The following is an 18,294-nucleotide window of genomic DNA, read 5'->3' as shown; positions in this document are numbered from 1 at the left end:
AAAGTCCGCTGAAAAATTCCCCCAATTGCGACAAAAAAAAATCTCCGGAAGTTCTCTCAGCAATTCCACCGGAAATTAATTTTGGAATGCATGCAAAAATCTCCCAAATTCTTCCAAGAATTAGTCCGAAAATTGTTTCCCCCTCCCTCCGGTTATTTCACCCGAAATTCTCCCCTGAATTCCACCGTACATTGCTTCTGGAGTTCGTAAAAAAATCTCTCCGTTATTTCTTTCAGAAATATTGCCAGAAGTTCCTTGAGGAATTTTTCAAGGAATTTCTCCATAAGTTCCCCAGGAATTCCTCCGAAAATTCCTCCGGAAATTTAGCAAAAATTGTCTCCAGAATTCCCATAGAAATTACCCCCGAGAACTTTGCGAAAATTTCTTCGGAAATTCCCCCCAGAAATTCTCTGGAAATTCTTCCCGGAATTCTACCAGAAATTACATCAAGAATTCCAGCAAAAATCTCTCAGAATTTTTTTCCGGAAATTATCCTCGAAATATCTCCGAGAATTCCCCCCAGAAATCCTCCGGCAATTCCCATTCGAATTTCTTAGGAAATTCCACCCATTACTCCACCGGAAATTCCCCTAGAATTCCTCCAAAAATTCCCCCCAGAATTTCTCCGGCAATTCCCCTCCGAATTCTCCGGAAATTCTCCACAGTTCTCCACTGTTTAATTGTTTCGAAAGAATTGCCGGAGGAAGGGAGGCTAGAATTTTCGGAGGAATCCCGGGGGAAGTTTCTGTAGCATATACGAGGGAAATTCCGGTGGAACTTAGGAGGTAGTTCCTAAAATAATTTTGGGGAAGATTTCCGGAGGAATTTGGAGGGAGTTTCCGGTAAAGTTTTTGATGTTTTTTTCCAAAGGCTGGCTTGCAGTGCCTGACACAAAATACCATAAATTTCAAGAAGATCATTCCCTCTTTTCCCTGGACCTACCAGACGCTTTTGTGCGCCACTCCTAACATGAAGAGCAGATGCTTGATCATGTATGCACTAGATCTGTGCGCCGATTGAAATTTTACTTTTGGAAATTCCTCCAGAAATTCCTCCAGATATTCCTCCAGGAATACTTCAGGAAGTTCCTACAAAAATTCTTCCGGGAGTTCCTCCAGGAATTCTCCCGGAAGTTCCTCTAGGAATTCTCCCGGAAGTTCCTCCAGAATGTTGTTCCGGAAGTTCTTCCAGGAATTCTCCCGAAAGTTCCTCCAGGATTTTTTTTCCGGAAGTTCCTCCAGGAATTCCTTCGGAAGTTCCTCCAGAAATTCCTCCGGAAGTTCCTCCAGGAATTCCTACGGAAGTTCCTCCAGGAATTCCTCCGAAAGTTCCTCCAGGAATTCATCCGAAAGTTCTTCCAGGAATTCCTCCGAAAGTCCCGCCAGGAATTCCTCCGGAAGTTCTTCCAGGAATTCTCCCGAAAGTTCCTCCAGGAATTCCTCCGAAAGTTCCTCCAGGATTTTTTCCGGAAGTTCCTCCAGGAATTCTCCCGGAAGTTCCTCCGGAAGTTCCTCTAGGAATTCCTCCGGAAGTTCCTCTAGGAATTCCTCCGGAAGTTCCTCTAGGTATTCCGGAAGTTCCTCTAGGAATTCCTCCGGAAGTTCCTCTAGGAATTCCTCCGGAAGTTCCTCTAGGAATTCCTCCGGAAGTTCCTCCAGGAATTCCTCCGGAAGTTCCTCCAGGAATTCCTCCGGAAGTTCTTCCAGGAATCCCTCCGGAAGTTCCTCCAGGAATTCCTCCGGAAGTTTCTCCAGGAATTCCTCCGGAAGTTCTTGCAGGAATTCCTCCAGCAGTTCCACCGAAAGGTCCTCCAGGAATTCCTCCGGAAGATCTTCCAGGAATTTCTCCGGAGGTTCCTCCAGAAATTCCTCCGAAATTCCTCCAGGAATTCCTCCGGAAGTTCCTTCTGCATTTAATTTTTCCAGGAAATCCTCCGGAAGTTCCTCCAGGAATTCCTCCGGAAGTTCCTCCAGGAATTCCTCCGGAAGTTCCTCCAGGAATTCCTCCGGAAGTTCCTCCAGGAATTCCTCCGGAAGTTCCTCCAGGAATTCCTCCGACCGTTCCTCCAGGAATTCCTCCGAAGTTCCTTCCAGGAATTCCTCCGAAAGTTCCTCCAGGAATTCCTCCGAAAGTTCCTCCAGGAATTTCTCCGAAAGTTCCTCCAGTAATTCCTCCGAAAGTTCCTCCAGGAATTCCTCCGGGAGTTCCTTCAGAAATTCCTCTGGAAGTTCCTCAAGAAATTCCTCCGGAAGTTCCTCCAGGAATTTTTCCGGAAGTTCCTCCAGGAATTCTCCCGGAAGTTCCTCCAGAAACTTCTTTTTCCAGGAATTCGTTCGGAAGTTCTACCAAGAATTCTTTCGAAAGTTCCTTCAGGATTTCTTCCAGAAGTTCCTCCAGGATTTTTTCCGGAAGTTCCTCCTGGAATTCTTCCGGAAGTTCATCCAGGAATTCCTCCGGAAGTTCCTTTACGGATTCTTTCAAAAGTTCCTCCAGGAATTTCTCCTGAACTTCCTGCAAGAATTCCTTCGGAAGTTCCTCGGAAATTTGGAAATTATGTATATTACAAATTTCTCAGCAATTTCCACAGAAACATTTACAGAACGCCTTCCGAAAGTTCCTTTATTTTTATTCCTGGTACTGCCACCCAAATGTCCACCGTGAGAATTGTTTAAAACATTCTCCTGCCTTTACACTATGCTAGTTCGCTTCTTTCGTGGTGAGCGTCGTACTGATCGGTTTTCGCCCACCAATTTTAAAATCTTCACTTTTCGATAACTAATTGTAGGAACCAGTTGAAGTTTTTTTTTTTATTCCTTTCTTTATTTGGTAGGCACTCTGTGTTACTTAACCGCTACTGTGCCGAGATCTACTATGGTATTCTGCAGCCAGAATCCACACAGAATCTATTTTTAGATTTTTCCATTATTCATTGTCGTTGCTGGTCCATCTCGTCGTGAGTCCATTGTGTCCGTTTTGTCCATGTCGTGTATCCAGTGATTGTTGCATTGTTCGGTTGCCATTTATCCGGGTAACGTTGGAGGAATGCCTCCGAGAAGAACAAGTTGTCAGTCGTCATCAGGCAGCCGCGATGGTAAGGCGTGCACCCAATACGCCACCGCATAGGCTGCGCATCCGGCGACTGACTGGTGGAGGGGCTGGGAATCGAACCCATGACCATTCGCTTGTAAGGCGAACGTGTAGCCAACTACGCTACGGGACCCCCCTAAGAAACAGTTGAAGTTCTAATTTTTCCATACAATTATCAAACAATTATGGGTCCTTTCACAAATTACGTTACGCTGAAGGGGGAGGGAGGGGGTCAAGCTTCGCGTTACGATCCATACAAAAATATTAAACCTTCCATACAAAAAGTGTTACGAGGGGGAGGGTAGGTGTCGAAAATCATCAAATTCAGCGTTCGTTACGTAATTTTAGTAATGTTTATCGAGAAATTAAGATTTTAAAATTGGTGGGTGAAAACTGGGGGGACAGTAATTTCTGGGTGTCTTACCCTATCACTATCTTGCCTACTTTTACAGTTTCAAAGCCTTTCCTTAGAGTGGAATTAGCAGTGATTCAAATAGTTCGGGGCTGTCAGTTTGAATATGAATCTGAGACATAAATTTTCCCACCAGCTGGTCTAGATTCAGTCAGCCAGTCAACTGTCAAAAAATAAAACTGGCTAAAGCTCAGTTCTATTTTCTGCAGATTTGAACCACGAATGAATCACGAGATTCAAATATTTTTCAATTGTTTTGGTGTATGAAAGCGTCATTTTATCTACGGATCAATCCATTTTGCAATTACGGCGCATTTCTTGGCAGCAACATAATGATTAAATTGAGTTGAAAATTTGAAAAACATGAATGGAACACTGCTGAGTTAACCGACGAGTTTGTTCTATTTTGCTCCAGATTCAAATTAGAATAGTGGTCGAAAATTTGGAATGAAACTGAATCACTACTGATTTCACTCTCATTTCACTTATTTAGTTAACGGAAATTCTATTTCACTGTTACACAAAAACTTTGACTACAGTAGAAAATTACAGCAATTTAAATTTATGTTGAAGCGATGCTTTGTTACACTGGGTAGCAAAATCTTTGATCTAATCCCAACATATTTATGATGGGACTAATCTCCAATGTTTGGTATAGCTTTTTCATATGTATGTATGCTCGAGACACTCGGAAGGAAATTTTCACTCTTCCTCCTTCTTCTCCTTTCCTCTGGACGCACTTTTACTTCATTTTATTTAAAAAAAATACGTATGCTAGCGGCTACAGGTTGCTCAGACTCCTCAGTTAGGAAACGCTTTCTCCATCTAAATGTAGCGATTTCATATTTTATTATTGTTATTGTCGCCATTTGATGGCATATTTTTAAAGTAAACAAAAAACCAAAGCATAAGGGCTCCCCCAAATACATGGTACGAGACAATCGCGACGCTATTCTATCGCTCGGCGACTGCGATTCTGTCCCCGCTGGTATGGAAGCGTAAATGGAACATTGCCTGCAGCGACCCATCAACGATAGAATCGCGGCGACTAGGTGTCTGAGGGATACTTAAATCAAATCGCTTGCTGCAGTTGCGCCCTACGACAATCAATGCAAAAGTTTATTTGCTTAGAGTTCTCCAATAAAATTAATTACTTCGAGCGAAACTTACCTAATACCATGCGTCCCCATCTATTAGACATTTTTTGTGCTCGATAATTCTGAACCCACACTCTACTTCTATGTAGCCCATACTCGCCCATACTTGAATGACATTTCAGAGGATATTCATCCGCGAACTTCGGCCTTGGTGTTTCCCTATCATATGCAGAGATCGACGAAGAAATTCTTTAATGAACGGAGTCATATGTCACAAAACAAAATATTTCATACACGAGGAATGTTGTTTATCGTTTTCGTTTTAGTGGCTAATCGAACGTTATTTTTACAGAAGCCACACAACGACACATATATTATAATAGTTCGTTGTGTGATTTTTTTTGGCAGGTCGGAATCTATTTGTGCCGTTTGGTATCTGCGTTCACAAAAACTGAATCATATTTAAACAGACGTAACACTAGCGAAATTACCATCGATTATGACTTCAACTATCTATTTGAATTTGATTGATTGCGCGTTTCACAACTAAAGGTGCTAGCGACGTAATCATTCGAGTTTCATTTCACTCCAGCGCCTTCTGGTGACAATGTCATACGAAACATTGCTTCGTGTAGCATGCTCGCAAGATGGTGGTAGAGGAGTTGGGCAATGGATTTTTCAGAAAAATCTTCAAGCTGTTACGTCTGTTTCTCTGTGACTAAAAGTTCATCATCCGCCAAATGGAGCATTAAATAGCTTCATTTCCAACTCCAACAAGAATTTATATTAGGATGAGTTTGGAACGAGAGGTCGATTCCAAATTGTGAAATGATTGGAACAAAATGTTGTTTCCGAAGGCGCTCAGTATCTATCTAGAATCTAGATGCTTCTAGAAACAATGATGTTTCCAATTATTTAGTCAGAGGTTGACTATGGTTGACGCGTGCCAAGTTGTCATACCGGAGCTGAATTTTAAAGTATGTTTGATGTACTTATAACAAATTGGCAAAATTGTAAAGAAAACATCATGCTCAAGTTCTTTATATAGCACATTTTGAAATACGCCTCTAGAATGAGGTATGTCCTGATGAGTCAAAATCTGACTAAATGATTATATCCACCAATGTCTAGAAGCCATCTGTATGACACATACTCCATAATTTGCTCGATGCGTATTTTTCTCAGATGCTTTCGAGTAAAGAGCGTATTATGAACCCCATCTAATAGAACACCTTTTGAAACGCGTTGTCTTGCATGTCGTTATATATAAAATCTACAAGCGACGAACCGGCACAAGGAAAATGTGAAATGTATATTTTCTCAACAAATAAATTTTAAAATATCGCAAAGCTTTGAACAACTGACAATCACCCGACCAGTTAGTCATAACAAAATTACGTCACAATTTTATCAATATGTGTTACAAATAACAATATGTGGCATAATTTTGTTAGAAATTCTCTGTCCCGAATGAAGCAAAGAATATTACAGGATCGTCCTAACATGAATATATAACACGTGACACAACCAGGGATAACTTTTTTTTTCAATAATATAATTTATAATACTTTTAGTTATTTTCATCACTTTTCATGTAACACATCGAGTTATATTTTTGTTCAATTGAAAACATATTTCGTAACGTTTTTATTAAGACTAGAAAAAGTTTTGTTCCAATTTTCGTTATTTTAACTACAAATAGTACATGTAAAACATGTAACAACCTCTGCTATAAAAAAAATGTTGTAATAGAATAACAAGTTCTGATATAAATCTGTTACTATCTGCTGGTCGGGTAGTCACCCATCGATCACCTCACCTGAAATTGTGTGTTCCTGGCGTCCGGTGCGTGTGGTCGTAACTTTATTATACTGCCACCTGAAGTGCTCACCGTAACGCTGATTGCATCCATTTTTTTTCAAACCCTGTCGCAGTGATATGGATTCCGACAATTTATATGCACATGTTGGCATTGTTATCGCTCTAACAAATATGTTACAATTTCCAGGAAGCCTGTGCAAATGCATTTAAATTTAAATCTGAAGTGCAACGTACCGGTCAAATATAAGCAGACTTATTGTGTTAGTACTGCTTCTATTGAATATCATTTTTCATAAATATGTTATGGATGATACAATGTGATTTGTTTTATAGCACCCAGTAGATTAGTTGACACAGTACTGAAACAAAATAGTTGTTTAATTGTATGCAGTAGACCGAATCATAATTTCATTGCTAACATTGTAAAAACGCTTGGGAAACTATGAAGTTTTCTACATATCATATAACTATAACTGTCAATGCCATCTCACATGTAGTGTTCTGCCAACTAACATCCTAACGAATTCATCCAAATTTGGACTTTTTCTCCACCTCTTTTCCGTCTGCTTTTATTTCTCCTCAAAAAAAAACCAAACAGAATCCTGCATGAAAAGCGACAGGCTCTTGACGCAATTGAGCTGCTAAAGCTGATCGCCAAGCAGAATGCCACCATCCCGAGCATCGTGCACAACATCCCGGGTGGTGAGCCTAACGACGACGACGACGACGAAGATAACGATGGTGACGATGACAATTACGTGGAGGGTTGCAGCAGCAGTAGGAGTATCTTGGGCGGTGGTTACCCACTGCCCCCAGCCCCGGACGATGTCGACGGTAGCAGCAGTAGTGCCAACCAGAGGAGAAGCAGCAGCAGCAGCATCAGCAGTGGCAAACAAATCACCCTCGAGTTGGATCCCCGAACACTAGCCACCTTCCATCATCAGTACCAGCAGGATCCGCTTAGCGCTTCCGGAACCCTGGTGCATCCCGCGGTCAATGCCGCGGCCTCCGCGGATCTTGCGAATGCTTCCCTGGACAGTGATGCCGTCGCCCACCGTGGTGATACGTCGAACATTTGATATATGGTTTATCAGATCAACTTTTGCCACAAGTAAGTTTCTGATTCAATTGTGCTCAATGGTTCAAATCAAAACACAAACGAACAAACCACGTTGTACAAATTGTTGTTGAAAGGAATCTTTTCTGGTGTTGAGTTTTGAGAATGGATTCCATGATTTTGCAGTCGAGCTGTCGAGAAAACTCTATGATGTTGATCGAAGAAAATCAAAAGAAATAGTAACATATTTTATTGTGATCAGAAACACGTTGATGATACGAATTGCATGAAATAAGTAGAACAAAAGAAGTCATAAAAACACGAAACATGTACACTGTCAACAAGATATCTGCCCATACGGATTGCCTTAATTTAGTTAATTAAATATATGCGGTTTGGAATTGGACTTAATCCATACGAAAATTAATTCGTGTACACAAGACGGTATAACCTAGAAGCAGCTGATCGAACAGAACATGGTCTGATAGTTCATTGATAGTTTTGAATAATCTGTGAGGGCACCACAAAATCATATTCAGGAGTATTAGCGTTTCAACCTAACACCATTTTTTTTTTAAATAATTTTCAATTAAATGAAGATTTGAAAACTTTCAAAAGCATTTTAATCTCCATCTCCTAATGTTCGTTTCCAAAGTCATAAAATTTAATATTTCTATTTTTCAAACATACTGAATGTATAGCATTAAACAAGCTGAACAAATAAAACAATTGGCCAATAATCTAACAATACACCGTAACCGAAAATCTTTGAGTTGTACACCGCAGAATGATGAACTGATTACTTTGTCCAAACAGCCACCGGCAGACAGCAAATATAAAAGGAAAAGCGCCTTCCAAAACTTCGTCGTAACAGCGCACCGTTTAGACCATTTGTGACCTTCGCCCACACCTTATCTTCCATCGTCGCATTGTGAATTATTAATCTAGGAACTTTTTTCAAATAGGCGTAACTGTATTTGACCTTGAAATTTGAAACGGCTAATACTCTCTCAATTTTGCATATTTGATACAACTGACGTTACTATCAGATAGATCGGAATCAATTCTTCTTGTTGGGCACATAAGTTCACCGAAATAGTTTGAATGAAGAGCACAATCGCCGTTCCAAAAATCAAGGTCAGAATCAATTAGGCCCATTTGAAAAAAGTTCCTAGATTTATTCTCGTTAAGGTTGACTTTTTGGATGGTATGCTCAATGGGAGTTTGATGCTCGGCAGTAAGTACAGAGGCCTACAATTTCCTCGGACATGTTTTACGAGCCTGTCGAGTTGTTATTTATTTACCCATCTTCGTTTCCTAACGAGATGTGAAATATTAGGTTTCTCTCCCCTTACTGCTCCCGTTCGAGGGTTTTCTGTTTACGAATGAAATGTAAACTTTTTGAGCAAGGTAGCAAAGGTATACAGCAGTATCACGTTCTTGCTACCTTCTTGCTGTTAACGTTATGATCATCGACGAGCTAGTCTCGTGTCATCCAATTTGTGACCACTCGTGATAATTTGATGTTTTGCTGTATGGGTTAACAACAAGAAAGGGGAAGATTTTTTTTTCAACTGTTATAGGGGAACGGTTCGGCACTTCAACCCATAGCTCCTATTTCCATCCCATCAAAAACAAAGCAATGAAAAGGAATTTGGTTTGTTTCTTATTTTTGTGATTTTTTTTTCAGAAGTGTTAGCAAAAAGAAGCGACGAGATTAGTGCTGTATTTCTTTGTTTTGAATATATGTTCAGTGAGATGGAAAACGGAACAGTTACCCTACTTTTAATTCAGAAAAAGGGACGCCACGGTTAAAAATCTGTCACGGCCCTGATTTAAAATTTGTAGAAGTCTACATTATTTAAAAGCGTATTATTACCAGAGCTTAGTGATTATTCATAGATTTAATTATGATTAATGAATAATGAGTTATTGTGTGTGCGTGTGTGTGCGTCATACTCAATCCCTCGCCCAGCGGGGGGCGTTAGTCAAGTAGTACTACGAATAATTTGATCGGATCTCATGCTCCGTAATAGTGCCCTTTTTGTTACAAAGACTAGTACCACAAAATGCAGGGAAGGTTTCTTTGAAAAATGCAGGGAATGGGATGTACTAATCGTTCATAACAGGTACAGCAAAACTTTACAAGGACGCCCTTATTCGTACTAACTACTCGATTGGATCTTAAAATTTAACAAATATTTGAGGGATGTTATGACCGTAGGCAACACTTTTCCAGGACATAAAACAAATCACTACTTATTTAAACGGTTCTAAGACTCTATTATCATCAAACAACTACTTCATTTTTTTTAGTGGGACAAGTTGACTCGAGTTTAAGATTTTTCATCAAAAGTAACATGGGACAATTGTGCGAAGAACAGCAGTACAGTAATGGCATTGAAAGAAAAGACCTGGAACGTACTCATAGTTCTCCTTCGTCACTAATCAGCTGCATATTTCCGACAATAATCAGCAGGTTCAATCAGCAGCAGGCAGCCATAACGGAGTAAAAACGCTTCATTAACTTTTTTCCCTGCGTTTTGGGCTCCCCTAAAGCCCAGGCTAACCAAAAAGGGTTTTTCGATAGTGATTCTATTTTTGTACCAATTTGAAAAACAATCCTTTACGCTAGTTGAATAATTTGCTGTTGGATTTTCTTTTTAAAAAAGAACACTCTTCACTTACTGCTAGACTAAGACTAACTTTATTGAACTACCTTACTTAACTCCTAACCGATGGCCACACTTGATACTGCTGCTTCAGCACTTTACTCGATGGGTCCCAAGTCCGATCGACTGACCTATTGATCGCGGTTGCGATGTGCATCGTTTCTGCTGACTCCGACAAGAATGTTGTGGACTCCGGGTGGCAACATAGTTAACTTGCCCCGCCTTAGTTATGAGGCTCCGTCCGAATGATTTCTTCTAAGTTCGCATGGCGGAAGCTAAACGTGACGTCTTTGGTTGTTGGTACTTCGTGGGTTTGTGGCTTCAGTTCGATTTTCATAGTTTGCCTGCGAATAAAAATACTAAGAAAAATGGCTAAGCCAATTATGATGGGGGTGAGAGAGAATGTTCCGAAGATCGTCCAAGGTGTCCAATTTATGCTGTTGTTTTCCAACCGTATCAGATCCAAATCTTTTCTCGTTTCTGTCTGGAGAAAATTTAGATGTTCCAAACTGAGATTAGGGATGTGCTGATCTTTGACTATGGTTAGTCCGTCCAAAAATAGACGTATTGGTTTTCCGTTCAAGTGCCTTATGGTGTTACTGACCATAATGTAGCTTACATTGACCGTACAATTATCATATGAGATCAAGTATGATCCCGTGAGATTTCGTTCGGAAAATCCACAATCTGAATTCATAGTATAGTTTCTTGTAGTAGAAACTAGCAAGTGGTGATCATCAATGGAGATTATTTCATCTGATACTGGATATGAAGTCTAATTACAGATGGCTGGCTGTCCTCGTATAAGGTTTGAAATGCATGTAGAGTTTTCGAGGGTTATTTCGTCGGATCGGAATATAGATGGAGTTAGAGATGGTACAATGTTAATTTCATTGTCATGAAATATGAAATTCCGGTTTGGTAGATGGATTTGTTCTTTGTTGTTGGTGATCGGATGAATGTGAACCTTCGTGTACGTTTTCCATATGAGCTTAGGCAGTTTGATCAAGAGTGCGATTTCCTTTCCGTTGGTGGCTATGGAGGTGGATGCATAGGAGAAAGCTTCTGCTGCTGTGGCAACGCTTATGTTTTCCCTAGCTAAGTCGTGAGAAAGTAGTGGTTTCTTTGTTACTGAGAGTAATAATATTTAGTATTCCTATTTTGGCTAAAGTTATTGTTTCGAGGATTTGTTCTAGTGTCTGGGAGATAATTTTTAGATTTTCTAAAATTGAGATACTATGAAATTCATTGGATTTAGAATTGAACAACTTCATGGCTTCTTTGGTTTTAAAAGCAACTTCCTTTAACTGAATAGTCATTTCCCTGTTTATTTTTACCTGTTGATTATTATTTATTACAAGATTGTTTATGGAGGAGTTAATTAGCTTCAAATCATCGGCGTCTGGGGTACCTGCTATGTATTTCCAAATAGTGCCTACTCTATCCCAGCGTTTTTGCCGTCGAATAGGTGTTATTCTCTGAAGGAGCATATCTATGTAATTGAATTGATTAAGTACAATAGATGAAAATTGATTTTTCTGCAAATCCTCAAACTGATTCTTTAATATATCTACATGTATTCGAATAGAAGAAATATTAAAATGATGAATATAATAATATGATCCGTTTTGAATTCGTCCAGTTCCATGGTCAAGCAAGATTAAAGGTTGTCCATCTAGTTTTTGTATAGTTATCGTCTGAGTTACGGAAAGTTCGAATGTCCAAAGCCTAGAATGAAGGAGACTATACGTTACTTTAATTATCTTATTTTAATGTCGTCTTTGTGAATTCGTCTGCCTTCCTGGGTTGTCACTGTACTCTTATTAACTTTATCAATTTTAATTTTTTTGAACCGAGGTTTGTGTTTTATTCGTTGTCTTGTCTTTTCGTAAACTTCTTGATTTGTTTCTGGGTCAACTGCTTTCCTGTTTTTATTATGATATTCGAGGTCTTTTTTCTGTTTCTGGATCAAGTTTCTATGAACGTTATTAATAATGGAAGGACTTCTTGCAGAAGGCAAAATGACTTCCAGTGGAGTATGTTTTGTCGAACTGTGTATCGTATTATTGTATTTAGTCAAGGAAAGAATAAGGAGGTCATGGAGGTTTGTATTAGGATTTTCAGCTTTGGTGATCCTATACATTTCTAGACTTGTCGAATGGAAACGTTCAACAATACCGTTCATTTCACTACGTCCAGTGGCCGTAATGTATGTTTGTATTCCATGCGTATTATAGAAATTTATTAGTTCGCCTGTTGCAAAGGATTTTCTCCGTCCATAACTAGTACGTCAGGAGTTTTGTATTTAGTCAATATGTCTTTAATTGCCGGAATCAAGTCAACAGCTGCTCTGGAGGATATTGGTCTGATTTGTGCAAATTTGGAAAACTTGTCAATGTACGTCAGGAATGTTTCGTTTTCGAGAAAAAGGATATCTATATGGGCTATCTCGAAATCGGATTTAGGAATGGGGGTTTCTTGGAGGGGATATTTGATCGGACTACGATCATATTTATTTTCATGGCAAATTTTACAATTGGTTGTGAAGTCATGAATCTTTTGAGAAAGCTTTGGAAAGTAAAGCTTCCTTAAAAGTTGTAATTTATTTTCTTCGGCACCTCTATGTGCACGATGATGTTCTTTCCGAATTACGTCCCATTGCTCATCTTCTTGCTTGATGTCAATCAATTGATGTTGAGAAAAACGGATTTTTAATGACCTTGTATGTCCAAAATGCTTTCTGTATACTTCTTGCAATTTTCCCATTATTTCCTCAGTTGTTAAAATTCCGTTTAACTTATTAGTATCAAAATGATTTTTTAATACCTGTAAAAGAGAATTTTCGTTAATATCTGGAATTTGAATATTGATTCTAATGAATTTTTCAAATGGTGTTTCAGTAATGATTCGTGGTGGACCTTGCTTCAGAATCACCTGGTGTCTGAATACATTTATTGGGGCTTCCGTCGATTTGATGTAAAAGTGATCGCTATCTTCCGCTGAATGCTGCGTTCCGGTCATTGAACAAACTATACGGCTGAGAGCATCAGCCACAACATTACTTTTGCCAGGTTTATATTCTATAATATGGTCATGCTCGTTTAGGTACGCTTTCCAGCGCTTCAACTTCGCATTCGTATTTTTAGCTGATAATGCAAATGTTAGCGGTTGGTGATCTGTTAGTATTTTTACTTTGGTACCATATAGGTAGTTCCTGAAAGTTTGTAGGGCCCAATAGATGGCTAACATCTCTTTCTCTGGTACCGAATATCCTTCTTCGGACTTAGAGAGAGTTCTAGAGGCAAAGTGGATGGGTTTATCTTTACCTGTTTCACCTTGAGATATAACTGCTCCGATGGCAAAGTCGGATGCATCCGTCGTAAGTAAAAATGTGTTTTTGTAATCAGGATAAATCAATATGTCTGAGGAAGATAAAATGCTTCTCATCTTGCTGAAACAAGATTTCTCATTCTCATTTTTCTCAATTTTATTTTTTATTGGAAGTAACTCCCTCCCCTCTTAAAAGGTTTGTAAGAGGTTTTGCAACCTTTGCAAAATCTTTTACAAATCGTCTGTAATAGCCAGTCATTCCCAAGAATGATCTTAGCTGTTTGATCGTTGCTGGTTCTGGAAAATTTTCGATCACTTCAATTTTCTTTGAATTTGGTTTGATACCGTCCGATGTGATAATGTATCCAAGGAACTCGATCTCTTTCTGTAAAAATTCTGATTTGTCTAGCTGGACTTTTAAGTTAGCTTCATTCAAAGCTTTCAAAATTAACTCTAAGTTCAGTAGCGTTTCCTCGAGAGTTTTGCCAAAAATAATAACGTCGTCAATATAGACGTAACAAATTTTTCCAATGTACTTCCTTAATACATCATCGATTGCTCGTTGAAATATTGCGGGAGCATTTTTAGTCCAAATGGCATACGAGTAAATTCGTACTTGCCATTATTAATCGAGAATGCAGTTTTCTCGATGTCGTTCTCCTTCATTTTTATCTGGTGAAAACCAGAGGCTAAATCAAGAGTGAAATATTGTTGATCCTTCAATTGATCAATTACGTAATTTATTTCGGGCATCGGATATCTGTCCGAAATAGTTCTTTCATTTAATTTACGGTAGTCGATTACCATCCGAAATTTTTTCTCTCCTGAGGCATCGGATTTTTTTGGAACAATCCATACCGGAGATGTCCAAGCGGATCGCGATGGTCTTATTATACCATCGTTCAAAAGTTTATCCACCTGTTTGTTCACCTCTTCAGCATATGCAGCTGGATATGGGTAAACTCTCTGGTGAATAGGGGTATCATCAATGGTGTTAATGTGCATTGAACTACAGTGCTACAAGTCAGATTTTCATCTGGTTTATGGAACACTTGTTCGTGCCGATTCAGTACCTCGAGAAGCCTATCTTTTTCATTGGGAGAAAGATGAGACGTTCTAAACATTTGTCCGGTGGCGGATTTTGAATGAGGTGTGACGTGGTCTGATATACTGTTTGGTTGGAAAGTTGCTTGAACCTCGTTAGTTTCATTATGTTGGGGGTTATCTGAAGTTATTTTAGCTATAGGGGAATATTGTAAAAGCGGTATTGACAAGCAGTCATCGTCTTTCCTAAGTTGGAGAGTTTTATTACCGAGGTCAATTTTCGCATCAAGTGCATTTAATATTCCGGTTCCTATTATACCATGGAAGAATGGATGAAAATCATGAAGTAAAAATTGAGCTTGGAAATTAATTTTGGGTCTGAAAAATTCAATGTCAATCGCAGTGTTAGCATCGAATTTACCATTAGCACTTGCGATACCATTCGCTGTAAAATGATATGGCTTTGCCAATGAGTAATTATTTGCCAGCATTGGATGTATGAGATTGATATTCGCTCCAATGTCAATAAGAAAAGGGAAATCGCCAATGTTAGTTTTTAAATTAATATATGGCATCGTTGGTGTTACTCCTTACATTGACTCCAGATGGTTCTCCTATTTCAACGTCGTGTTGAGGCGGTTGGTCATATGAGCTGTCATAGGAACCATCGTTCCAGTACTGTTCATCAAAATAGCCATAACTGTATAAATCGGTATCATCATAGTAATCATGCATACCTTCAAGTGGATGAGCTTGCCTTTTGATGGGTTGGAATTGTGCTGATGGATATGGGCGTTTTAAATTCATTATTGGTCTGTTACCGTAATCTACAATTTTTGTTTGTTGACTGGTGTCAACAACTGGTGGTGTTCGGGTTTAAACGAATTATGAAACGGGTTTCTCTGTGGGTTTAGATTTTGTCTGAAAGGGTTTTGAGAAAACGGATTTTGCGAAAACGGATTTGGCCTTGGAGGTGCAATATGATTCTGGGGAATGGCCTTTGGGGTGGAAAACGATTATAAAATGGGTTGATTGGTGGAGGTCTTCGTGGCGGTACTGGTGGAAATGCGAATAATCTGGTTTGTGGTGTGTTCATCCTAGGAGGCAATTTGGGTGGATCACGTGGTTTGGGAAAAGACTGACCACCAAACTCGTTTCGGTAGGGAGCGGATCTAAGATCCATATTGAAGTACTCCACGCAAAAATTGTAAGCTTGTCCTAAGGACTGAGGTTTAGTGCTTTTCAATAAAATACTCAACGTTTTGTCAAGACCTCTGATAAAAGCGTCTAGTGCTTTATCTCGGAAGTAATCAATATGTGCTGCGGCATTAAGTTTCATTTTATCGTCCGTTTGCACTTGAACTATAATTAAAGATAGTAATTCATTTACCCTGCTATAATAACTATTTAGAGTTTCATCGGGAGATTTTTTAGTTGACGTAAGTTGATAGTCTAATGTTTTAATATCTCTTTGATCCCTATAGTAAAGGATCAAAGTATTTTTAATTTCTGTCCAATCGAACCGAATATTGGACATTCTATTTTTATTCTATTTTTCGGCGGATAATTCTTTCTAATACACTCTGTTGTACATTAGTAGCTCCGTTTTGCTTGTATGTTTCTAAGAGGGATTCGGCGTCGGACAACCAGTCGACGAGTCTGGTTGGATCGCCGTTGAAAGATCTTAAATCACGGACAAGGTCCGGTACTTTTCCCAACTCGAGAAACTGCTGAGTGGTCATTTCTGCGACCGCTGGTGGAACTACAGGGGGCATTCTGATTTTGATTTTTGTCACTTCGAAATTAACTCAAACTTTTTGAAAACTATTATTTTTTAATTTACACAAATTTAAATTTCACTGTTCTTTCACAATTTTATATGTTAACTTGCACTTTGTATGAGGATTGTGATTAATAAAAATGTGTTACTTACATTAATGCCAACAACAGCATAGTTGGACTTTTGGGTTGAGTCTGCTAGAGTGGTTGGGCCTTCGCTCCTAGTGGGGAAAATCAGGCAGCTACTTCGGGGTGATCCGTTTTACAGATGGCTGCTACTCTGGTCCCTGATAGCGATCGAGCGTCTGCTGCTGTGTCCTGATTTTCGCTTCGTCTTCTGTGATGAGGGCTCGTTGGACCGGAGATGTGAATGCTTGGCTCTTTGAACCAACTACGGATTTGGTGATTTATCACTTTTAAGATTTTGCACTTCACTTTTTATACGATTTTTCACCACTGACACTATACCGTTCCCACACGCGGAGGTCCCTATTCGGGCGCCAGTTGAATAATTTGCTGTTGGATTTTCTTTTTAAAAAAGAACACTCTTCACTTACTGTTAGACTAAGACTAACTTTATTGAACTACCTTACTTAACTCCTAACCGATGGCCACACTTGATACTGCTGCTTCAGCACTTTACTCGATGGGTCCCAAGTCCGATCGACTGACCTATTGATCGCGGTTGCGATGTGCATCGTTTCTGCTGACTCCGACAAGAATGTTGTGGACTCCGGGTGGCAACATAGTTAACTCGCTGAATAATGAATAATGAGTTCTTCTTCTTATTGGCATTACATCCCCACACTGGGACAGAGCCGCCTCGCAGCTTAGTGATCATTAGGCACTTCCACAGTTATTAACTGCGAGGTTTCTAAGCCAGGTTACCATTTTTGCATTCGTATATCATGAGACTAGCACGATGATACTTTTATGCCCAGGGAAGTCGAGACAATTTCCAATCCGAAAACTGCCTAGACCGGCACCGGGAATCGAACCCAGCCACCCTCAACATGGTCTTGCTTTGAAGCCGCGCGTCTTACCGCACGGCTAAGGAGGGCCCAATGAGTTATATAATCATTATTCATTAATCTTATTCATTCAGAAAATATGATGTAGTCATTAATCACTAACCTTCAATCATAGAATTTTGCATTCAATCATTAATCACTAATCATATTCATAATTGTTTTGATTATATTCATTATTCATCAATCTTAATCATTGCATAAATCGCTTTTATTCATTAATCTTTAATCATAATCATAGTACTTTCATAACCCAAATTAGTGACCTTAGAGAAAGATTACTTGATTATTGATCATTACGCTAATAATTCAAAATAATTATTCATAACCATTAATCATATCGATCGTTAATCATTATGCATATACATATTGTGTAAATATTTAATCACGATCGGTAATCGTTAATCATATTCCAAACGTTTAATCATTAAACATAATCGTTAGCCATTGTCAAAAATTAATTCAATCTTTAATCATAATCATTAATCATTGTCAAAAATAAATTAAACAGTTGAATGATTTAATCATAACAAATTTAATCATTCATTGGAATCTTTAATTATTAACGCTCTGGTTATAACAACGTAGATATTCTGATTTTTTTCCAGGGGAACTCCAAAAAATCTCCGTAGCATTTTCCGTAGGCGTTTCAAAGAGTTCCTTAGTAAATTCCGAAGAATATTCCAAAAAAAACCTGCGAATTTCTTGAAAAAAATTCAAAGGAAATCTAAAAAATGCCGGCGACATTCTGTAAAATTTCAGCGGATGATTCGAAGAGTTTTCAAAAAAAAAATCAAGAATTGCTCAATCCCGGAAAGTACCCGCGGAAATTCAGAATAGTCTCCCAAAAAAAATCCTAAGAAATTTCTTGGTAATTTCCCGAGAAATCTCTGAGGAAAATCCTAAGAAATTTCGGAGGAAATTTCGAAGAATTTCCCGAAGAAAACCCCGATTGTGTTCCCACGGA

General features: G+C 39.0%; 1 protein-coding gene across 1 annotated transcript in view; it reads left to right on the top strand.

Annotated features, from left to right (window-relative positions):
• Positions 1-8,208, top strand: part of LOC134221336 (uncharacterized) — a 125,901-nt gene extending 117,693 nt beyond the window's left edge. The window contains exon 4 of the mRNA XM_062700534.1: positions 7,016-8,208. Coding sequence (XP_062556518.1) covers positions 7,016-7,496 — 481 coding nt within the window. The 3' untranslated portion in view covers positions 7,497-8,208. The remainder of the gene's footprint in view (positions 1-7,015) is intronic.
• Positions 8,209-18,294: the final 10,086 nt, after the last annotated feature.

The sequence above is a fragment of the Armigeres subalbatus genome, chromosome 3 (assembly GCF_024139115.2).
Source record: "Armigeres subalbatus isolate Guangzhou_Male chromosome 3, GZ_Asu_2, whole genome shotgun sequence".
NCBI classification, from domain to species: domain Eukaryota; kingdom Metazoa; phylum Arthropoda; class Insecta; order Diptera; family Culicidae; genus Armigeres; species Armigeres subalbatus.
The sequence above is the reverse complement of the archived record's forward strand: the minus strand, read 5'-3'. Positions and strand labels throughout refer to the sequence as shown.